Source organism: Sceloporus occidentalis, unplaced genomic scaffold (genome assembly GCF_023333645.1).
Source record: "Sceloporus occidentalis isolate IW3139 unplaced genomic scaffold, rSceOcc1.0.p SCAF_9, whole genome shotgun sequence".
Lineage (NCBI taxonomy): Eukaryota > Metazoa > Chordata > Lepidosauria > Squamata > Phrynosomatidae > Sceloporus > Sceloporus occidentalis.
The window spans coordinates 49429186-49439287 of NW_028316989.1; the positions used below are offsets into that span (position 1 = coordinate 49429186).

Here is a 10102-nt window from a genome sequence, read left to right on the forward strand (position 1 = left end):
AATGTCTGGGCGGCACCAGTCACTCTGGCCACTCAGGACAACACTTGTGCCTGAAGAGGGGCACCCAACTGACCATGGCCCCACTGACCCCCCCCCCCAAGTTTCCTAAAGCCTAAATTTCCAGGGGGGGAGATATGCTTGGGCAGCATGTGGCAGAGAGAGCTGGCAGGCCTAGCCAGGTGGTGATGGGGTGGCAGAGAAGGTGGCCCAGGCTCAGAGCCAGTGGCCAGTCTGGGGTCCAGGCAGCCTCAGAGGTGGCTGCTGTCCGTGGGGTGCCCAGCCCAGGGAGCACTGGGGGTCGTGGTTGTCCCTAGAGCAGGGGCCACATTCAGTTGTGGGGCCGGACCCTGCCTGAGGCGAAGGGAAGAAGCAGAGCAGCGGAAGGAGCCAGTGGCCGGGGAGGGGGCCTGCGCCCTGGGCCCCCCTGCAGCCCCACAGCAGCCCCCGACAAAGAGGCCGTAGGTGATGGGGTCCAGGCAGGCGTTGAGGAGGCCGAAGGCGAAGAGGAGGTGGGCCAGCGAGGGGGAGACGGACCCCTCCATGGCCTCCGGCCAGAACCAGTACCAGAAGCCCAACAGGTAGTAGGGGGTCCAGCAGACCACGAAGGAGCCCACGATGGCCACGCTCAGGCCCAGCATGCGCAGCCGCGCCCGGGGGATAGGGTTGCGCGACCGGCGGAGGGGCAGCTCCCTGGCCGAGGCTGCAAAGAGACAGAGGCAGGATTCAGCAGAGGAGGGGGTCCGTGTGGGACACATGACACACAAGGGCCAGCAGCGTCCCTAGGGCCACTGGGGTCACCCGGTGCGGTCAGTCATGGCCGGGGTCAGCCCAAGCCCCTGACCTCCTCCTCTTGCCATTTCACCCCATACAGAATCCCCAGTCATGCTTTGTGACAACGGTCTCTTCCATAGGCACAGCCTAAATATATTGACATATAAAGAGTGAGCCTCTGGTGAAAATGTGATGTTTGGAAAGAGAACTTAGAAGCATGGCCCCCACAGCCCCCCCCCCCAATGAATGGAAGCAGGGCAGAGACCGCAGGGACCTTGGCAAGGTTTATTTGGGGGGGGGGGTCTCCACTGCCATCCTCTGAGGCTGAGAGAGTGCAACTCCAGCAGAGACACCCAGTTGTTGTTGTTGTTGTTGTGTGGCTTATGGCGGCCCTATTGCAGAGGTTCCTTGGCCGGATTTCTTGCAATGGGCTGAGGGCAGGCAGATCTGCCGTTCAGGAACCAGCCCTTTTGGCTTCCCTCTCCCCAAGATTGGCCTCTGCAGAGAGGCCCCACTTTCAAGCCCAGACTGACCACAGGGAGGCGCTGCCGCTGCCGGCGGTCAGTCTGGTCACTCAGTACCAAGCTCAATGGACAGGGATGGGGCCTGGCTGCCTATCGCCGCCGTTTCAGGGCAGTGGATGATGGACTGTCAGGTGGCTTTTGTGTGACTGATGCAGCATCCGGGGCCTGGCCTTCTTAGTAGATCCGCTCCTTGAGGAGGAGGAGGAGAAGAAGAAGAAGGGAACGTCGAATGGAGAATGCGCCTCTGGCCGATTTCTCTAGGGCCTCAAAGCGGCCATTTTGTAGGACTCCTTTTCCCAGAGTGGCTCCCAGAAGGAAGCCCACTCAACTCTGTCACCCATTAGTCCTCTGTGAGGCTTAAACAGTGCTTACGTCTTAAATGCTGAGGCAAAGGGATTCATCTGTCCAGCTAATAAGAGCTTCTGGCCTATGAGTAACTTAGCCTCAGTCTGAGGAAAACTTTAAACCTCTCTGAAGCCATTTTTGTCATTGTAGCAAGGCTAGGGTTTCCATAATTGTCCACTAAAACCCGGGACAAAATGTAGGACATGTAAGAAAAATGGAGGACCCTAAATGTCCTACGTTTTGGCCTACAGTTTGGTCTAGATTTTGCCCTACATTTTGTCCCGGGGTTTAGTGGACAATTATGGCAACCCTAAGCTGCAAGGCCTACCTTTCACAACACACTTCTTTATGCATTTTATATCATATTTCAGACAACGTTTACCTCAGGATTTTTAAGTTCTCCACAGGCTGCAATGTGACAGAAATAAACAAATCCAATGTACTTGCTATTGCTGATTTAAAGAATAAAAAGGCAAAACAAGTGAAGAATAATAAGGAAGGGAGGCAGAGGCAGAGTTAGCAAAACCTGACTTCCAATTTAAGTCAAATTGGGGAAGTCTTGGCCACTATCCAGCACCTTCCATGCTGAGGTAAAGCCGGGATTAATCCACCCAGCTGAGAGCTTCTGGTGTATGTTAGTCTCAGTCTGAGGGAAGGCTTTCACCTCCTGGGCCTGAGGCAATCTTTATCACTATAGCAAGGCCTAGCTTTCACAGCGCATGTATTTATACATTTTATATAGTGTTTCAGGCAACTTTTACCTCAGGATTTTTAGGTTCTCCACAGGAAATAATCAAAGCCAAGTCCAAACCCACAAATGAAATATAAGCAATTATATAAAGGATAAAAGAGGGAATAGGGGCAGAAAGAAAGAAAGCTGAAGTGGTGACAAAAGGCAAGGCAAGAAAAACACCTGGCTTCAAATTTAAGTCAAGCCAGGAAAATATTGGCCGCTGGCCGACATCTTAGCCTTCTCTGGACATATCTTGCCAAGAAACCCATTAAAAGTCTGCCTTAAGAGTAGCCCTTATTTATTCAGACTAGTTTGGCCTCAGTCTGAGGGAAACTTTTCACTTCTCTCTCTGAGGCAATTTTCATCATTGCAGCAAGGCCTGGCTCCCTCAGCACATGTCTCCCCTTCCTAGTAAGGCAAAGGAGGGAAGTGGCTCTGCTGCTCCGTTGGAGCAGATGGAAGACCTGACTCAGGGAAGCGCACAAGGCAGGCCCAGACCTCTCCTCCTCCTTCAATACTCAGCTATAATTAATGCCTATTATGGCTCAGAGGTTTACTTAAGGGGCCAAGCACGTGCCCCGTGCCCAAGGGTCCCTCTCCCCATGCCCACAGGGACTCACCGCCGCCGGCGCCATTGCCACTGCAGGACCGGAGGCGGCGCGAGATCTCCATCAGGATGCGCGCGTAGCAGGCGAGCATGACCGCCAGCGGGAGCAGGAAGAGGCAGAGGAAGGTGAAGAGGTTGTAGGCCGCCTCGTGCCAGGGCCGGGCGAAGGAGCCCCGTGTGGTGCACTGCGTGAAGTTCTGCGGGGAGGCGATGGTGACCGTGCGGAAGAGGAAGAGCTGCGGGGCAAGCGGAGACCGTCAGAGGGAACCCCGGAGCCAGGGACCCCCAAGCTGCCAACCCCAAGGCTGCCAGGGCTCCAGGACACAGGAGGCGCATCTACGATGGGGGTCATGCTGGGCTCTAGAGCATCTCTCCAAGGCACTGAATCCATGTTGCAGAAGACGGGGCCCAGCACCATGGAAGGTTTCTTCAGCATCAGCAAGAACAGCCAGGATGCCCACCAGCTGCCCCTTGTTGTGCCAAGCGACCCCTCAAGGGAAGCTGGTTGCCCCATGTCACCCTGGCCCTTCATGCCATGGCAGCCAAGTGAGGAACCATCCTGGCTGGAATACATGTTGAGGCTGTTGCTGGCTTTACTCCCTTCAGCAATAGAAACCTTTCTGGTCTCACCTGTCTATTCCTTTGCAAAAAGAGCATCAGGGAGACAGAGGTTCAGACAAGGACTTGCTTTAGAGTCAGCAGCAGAAAACATAAACAGCATTAGCAGCAGCCTTTCACCAAACAGAGGCTCAAGGAGAAAGAGGCCAAATCCTGCATCCCCCAATTAGAGTAAGAGAATGAGGGCCTGGCTCAGGAGCTATTGGCCTGATTGCTAACGAGGGACACCAGTGTCCTACTCCAGAGGAGGGGATCTTGGAGTCTTAGTACGCACACCTCTGTGTAACTGAGCAAGGCACAGAATCCTTACAAGCCAAATCTCAAATAGTACAGACGGCTGGCCATGGCGGTCCCACCTGAGCCTCCCTTGCCCAGCGCCAGCCTGACTTGTGGGGTCCACGCCTCCCACCCGATGCCTACCTGGGGGACGGAGAGCCCCGCACTCAGCATCCATGCCGCCTGCAGCAAGACCCGGTTCCTTCGCCAGCCCTCAGCGATGGCCAGTGGGCGCAGGATGGCAGCTTGCCGGTCCAAGCCGATGATGGCCGTGAGGAAGGCCGAGGCGTACATGGCCAGGAGCTTGAGGAACATGAGGAGGCGGCAGGCCCAGTCACCCGCCCGCCACTGCAGGGTGACGTTCCAGGCGGCGTCCAGCGGCATGACCACCAGCGCCACCAGAAGGTCGGCCCCCGCCAGGTGGAGGAGCAGCACGCGGGCCTGGGAGCATTTGGCATGGCCCCTGGCCAGGCCGGCCCATAATACGGCCACGTTGCAGGCTGTGGCCACCACGCACAACACCAGGGTGACCGCCACACGGGCACAGGCCGCTGGGGAGAAGGTGGGCAGCACCAGCCTTGGCCCCCCTTCATGCTCCAGGCTGTGGTTGCCAGACCCCCCAATGGCCCCCTCAAAGGGAAAGAGGATGCCAGGGGGCAGTGGCCCACCTGCCAGGCTGCCATTCAGATGCTGGGCTATCATGGCGGAGAAGGTTTCCTCCTTGGAGGCTACAGAGGGAGGAAGAGAGGACCAGTGTTGGAAAGGGGAGCAGGACAAAGACCCCCAAACGCCTCAGAAGAGCCTCCCTTGCACCCTAGTTCTCAGCCAGGAGAGGCTGGCATTCCCCCAGACTGGCACCAAAACCCAACCTTCCAAACAAGAGATTCCTCTCAGAGCATCCCAGAGCAAGCATGGGACATAGGGGTCCCCATGGCTGTGGTGCAACTGGAAGGTGGGTCCCTGGTTTGTTTGTGTGGGGCAGAGCCAAAGGAAGGAAAGAGCTGTGCAGACGTGACACATTGCCCGTCCTGTGTGCCATCGCATTCAGGCTGACTATGGTGCCATGGGGGAATCGGAAGGCATAAAAGCAGGGATGGGGGGCTGAGAGAGGGGCTTCATTGAGAGTAGATCAGGAATCTGGCTGGGAGTCAGAGAGGATTCTGCTAGGAGAGGGAATCGGCGTAAGGAAACCCAAAGCATCAGGGATAAGCCTGCCACTGTTGTATTATGTAACCACATGTAAGTTAGAAGCCACCTACCTAAGACTCTTTCTTGCTTTATGTTATTTAATCAAGTTACTGTATATTTTTCACAACCGATGTCTGCGTCTGAGTGACTTCCTCCATGCGCTATAAGCAAAGGCAAGCACACCAGATAAGATAGTGAACTGGTTTGGGGAAGACCACTGGGACCCTGGGGCCTTATGCCCTTTGGAGGAGCGTTAAGAGGGGGAAAGGAGGGCAGGTGTCAGGATTGCAGTTTTCCAGGGAGAAGAAGCGAAAGGGGACCACAGGTGCATCTGGAAGCCCCCGTTGCAGGCGTTTATGGCAAAGTTTGCTCCCTGGCTCTGTCCCCAGCCTTCTGGTACCAGGTTAAAGTGTGCCAATGAAACACAAAAGCAGCCCTTTTTGCAGCACTAGACAGCTGCTAACGTTCAGCCATGAGGCTGACACGGACTCTAGAACCCATCTGTCTGGTGACAGCGGCCCCACACCTAACACACCTACCCACCCCACCCTGTCCTCCTGTGTGTGTGTGTGTGTGTGTGCAAGTGTGCAAATCCTACCTCTTCCTGGGAACAGCGTTGCCACACGTTGTCAGTGCACGGAGGCACTTCTGTCTTTTGCTCTGCCCATGGCTGCACCGTGGCCTCTGCCAGCCCCAAGGGACCCCAAGGGCCAGGGGGCCCCCGTCTGCCTTTCCCTCTGACACCTGGCTCTGCTCCCTTTGGCTGCTGTTCTGGATGGAGAGATGCCCTTGAGGGAGGCTGCCCTGATCCCCTGGCAATGCTCCTTGGTGCCGCACCTGCTGGCTCACGCCCCCTGAGCATTCACAGGCTGTGCGCACGTTGGAGGAGGGCAACATGTGCGCATCAAGGCCATACAACACACACCAAAAAGAAGAGTTTCCCCCCTTTGGTTTCCCCTCCCCTTTCCCTGGCTCCTGGGTGGCTGTAACAACAGCTACTAGGTTAAGACGAAACAGCCCTCCTGCCCAGGTATTTGGGCTGGCTCCCCACTCTGCTCAGTGGAGGAGGGATGTTTCAAGTAGTTGGGGAGCTCCTCCATTGCTGACTGGCTTCCCAAAGGAATAGGAAGGAGGGGAAACCCCCAGAATAAGTTGCTGAAATGCAGTTGCTAATGCTACTTGCCAAGCGCATGATGTTAAGCCAGGAGGTGGCGCCTGGCGTCCTGCATGCATGCTTAAATATCAACAGTTTCCAAAGTAAATAAAATTGGTTCTTGCTCTTGAGTTGCCATAAGTCTGTGTGCCTCACTATTTTTTTCATGCTCTTCAGTCCTCATCAATTTCATAGAATCATAGAACCGTAGAGTTGGAAGAGACCACAGGGGCCATCCAGTCCAAACCCATTCTGCCATGCAGGAAATCCAAATCAAAGTATATATTGTGTGCCTTCAAGTTGTTTCTGATGTATGGTGACGCTGGGGCAAACCTCTCACAGGGGACCTGATCACACATGAGGGGTTGCAGCTCAGATCCGCAGTCACTCCTGTTCTAGCAATGCAAAGCGTGATGTTTTTTCACATCAGATCCAGAGTCACTCCTGTCTAGCAATGCGAATTCACATTAAAACATGATGTTTTACTACATCTGGTTGCCTTTCCGTTGCCCTTCTGAAGTGAGGGGGAAGCGGAGTCAGTTCTATTCCAAGCAAGTCACGTGATGCAGATTCAAGCAAAGGGGAGTGAGTGCACATTGTATTACCACACCGGAGGGTTCAACGATTTGAATCGGCACCCTTGCACATGCTCAGTGGGGCTCTGGATGCTGTCCTCCTTCCCTGCCCCCCCTTAGCTGTCATCCTTCATGGGGTGAAGAAGCAGTCAGAGAATGATGGGATAGCTCGCTGGGGGTCCCTGGGGCCAGGATTGGGATGCAAGAGAAGGCAGGGATGATGGGATAGCTCGCTGGGGGTCCCTGGGGCCAGGATTGGGATGCAAGAGAAGGCAGGGATGATGGGATAGCTCGCTGGGGGTCCCTGGGGCCAGGATTGGGATGCAAGAGAAGGCAGGGATGATGGGATAGCTCGCTGGGGGTCCCTGGGGCCAGGATTGGGATGCAAGAGAAGGCAGGGATGATGGGATAGCTCGCTGGGGGTCCCTGGGGCCAGGATTGGGATGCAAGAGAAGGCAGGGATGATGGGATAGCTCGCTGGGGGTCCCTGGGGCCAGGATTGGGATGCAAGAGAAGGCAGGGATGATGGGATAGCTCGCTGGGGGTCCCTGGGGCCAGGATTGGGATGCAAGAGAAGGCAGGGATGATGGGATAGCTCGCTGGGGGTCCCTGGGGCCAGGATTGGGATGCAAGAGAAGGCAGGGATGATGGGATAGCTCGCTGGGGGTCCCTGGGGCCAGGATTGGGATGCAAGAGAAGGCAGGGATGATGGGATAGCTCGCTGGGGGTCCCTGGGGCCAGGATTGGGATGCAAGAGAAGGCAGGGATGATGGGATAGCTCGCTGGGGGTCCCTGGGGCCAGGATTGGGATGCAGGAGAAGGCAGGGGATGATGGGATAGCTCGCTGGGGGTCCCTGGGGCCAGGATTGGGATGCAGGAGAAGGCAGGGAATGATGGGATGGGTTGCAGGGTGGCAGAGGGGTCGAGGTGGCATGGAGGAGGAGGAGGAGGGGGTTGACGGAGCAGGACGCAGGGGCCAAGGGGGGGTGACATGGAGTGCTTTTCCACACCAGACCCATGAGAAGTGAAATCGAAGGGAGCCTGGAAGCGAATTCTGTGAAGTCACTTTTTTCTTTGGAATCACTGCTGAAACGCCTCGCAAGGAGCTCCCATAGAAAGGAATGGCGTCTGATAACACATTCATGTTACGACGTGAATGCGCATCGTTGGACCCGCACTCACGTCGGAACTGAGCCGGAAAATCCCCCCAAAGCTCCGTGTGACATACTCCAGGGTTTCCTTGGCAGCGTCTGTCCAGAGGAGGTTTGCCACCTTTGCCTTCCTCTGGGGCTGAGAGAGTGAGACCTGTCTAAGGTTGCCCAGTGGGTTTCCATGGCCAAGCAGGGATTCGAACCCTGGTCTCGGGAGGCCTAGTCCTATGCTGGCTCTGCAAGGTAACTGTCCTCCCTCAAAAGCACACTCCAGAACCGTAGCACTTCCATAACACTCTTTACCTCAGAAGGCAGCTCACCAAATGCTGCAGTTTCTATGGCAAATAGAGGTTTATGGGAAGCAGAGCCAGTGAAGGCCTCCCTGAAGGAATGAACCGAGGGTGAAGGGCGCCCCCTGGCGCCCAGCTGGTGCAAGTGGACCCTGCCCAAGGCTTTGCGTGTGGGGCGTAAGCTGTCAATGACAACGAATGGGACTATAGGTGGTTCTTCCACCCCAAGACCACCCTCACTAGGTCCAGAGGGAGCCCAGCAGCATGAGTAGGGCCAGGTACCACTTGGGACAGACTCACAGTTGACCTGGAGGCCATGAAGTCTTGGGCAGCTCAGGACAGGGCAGGCTCTGCAGCGATGGATGTTAAAGTCCCCCAACATGACTACTGTCACCTGCGGAGACTCCCACACTGACCCCGAGACTAGGCCAGCTCAGGAAAGGAGACTGTGAAGTGGCCAGGTGGGCAGCACACCAGCAACATCCCTATCTTGTCCCAGCTCCCGATCTTGAGGTCTACAGACTCAAACCCTGCAGGTGCCACACCTGCTCCTGCCCAAGTGGCCCCCAAGGACCCAGCAGAGAGACATGAACACATACCCCCCCCCCCACTGGCCTCCTCTAGCAGGTCCCTGTGACACAGGGCTGGTCATTGCGCTTATCTGGGATCAGGACAAGAACGGCAGTGGATTTCCCACTCGTTGGCCATTGGGCATTCAGAGACAGCATTTTCCACCCAGAGAGACCACTGCCAAGGATAGCTGAGATGCGGGCACCTCTTCCTCTCTCTTCTCCTAAGGGGCTTTGGCCGGCTTCCCTTTCCCCCGGCTCCCTCTGCCCGACACAACTGGCACGGCTGCCCCCGGGCACCAATGTGGGGCAGAACATCTACATGCCCCCTTTTTAGCCCCTTTTCCAGAACTAACATGCATGTTGTTTATGCCTTTATTTCATATACTATTTCCAAAGAAGAACTAAAATGCATGTTGCTTATGCCTTTATTTCATATCTTACTTCCAGTCGTTCCCAACCCTCCGCACTCTCCAAAAATCATAGCATCTGAGGAGAAGATGTATGTATGTCCGTATGTCCATATGCACAGATGCACATACAGATGTGTTCAGAGGTGGGCAGAACCAGGCATACAAATCTGCCTTGATCAGTACCAAAGAAAGGGTTTACAAAATGGGAGCATTATGACAGACTGAGCCAAGCTTTTCAATAGAATTGTTGAGATTCAACACATATAAATGGCTCAAGTTGAAATAAGAATAACAACAATCATCATAGTAATAATCTGCAGCCAGAGTGGCACCCCTCTAAGCACCCCCCCGGTTGGGGTGTGGGGTTCCCAGCCTCTCCTCTGGGGCCCTTAGTCCTTCTCCGGGGGGCCTGGGGGGCACCTGGGGGGCACCTGGGGGGCACCTGGGGCTTGCCTTGTGGAAGAGGTGCTTTCAAGCCTCCTCCTCCAGCCATGCCTTTGGGTGCCACCTTTGCCAGCGGGGCCTCTGCACGCTCTGATCTGGGGCTCTGGGGGCGCAGGGGTTCAATGCCTGTCCTTGCAGCCCCTCAGTCACGAAGCATAAAGCGGTGGGTTCAATGCCATCCAGGGGCTGAGGGTCGACTCATCCTGGCCATTGGCTTAAGAGTGGCGTTCTTAGTGGCCCCCTTGGGATGGCTCTGCCCAGGAGGGGTCCAGGGGCGTGGCTCGGCGGCGGCTCAGGGCTCTTCTGCTCCGGCTGCTCCTCTTGCGGGCATCAGCAGCAGCCTGGCCTCCAGGTCCTCCAGGAAGGCCAGCAGCTCGGCCGGGAGGCTCTGCGGGAGAGAGGCCGAGAAGAGAGGGCTGAGCGGGGGAGCGGGAGAGGCAGGCAG

At 56.1% G+C, this 10102-nt stretch overlaps 1 protein-coding gene across 1 annotated transcript; it reads right to left on the reverse strand.

The window, feature by feature from the left end:
• Nucleotides 1–248: 248 nt before the first annotated feature.
• On the reverse strand, nt 249–5959 carry LOC149307528 (gonadotropin-releasing hormone II receptor-like). Its single transcript, XM_089538326.1, has 4 exons — nt 5683–5959; nt 4019–4602; nt 3012–3216; nt 249–700 (listed from the first exon to the last, which is right to left on the reverse strand). Exons 1-4 carry the CDS (start codon nt 5957–5959, stop codon nt 249–251), a joined length of 1518 nt encoding a protein of 505 aa, XP_089394452.1.
• Nucleotides 5960–10102: the final 4143 nt, after the last annotated feature.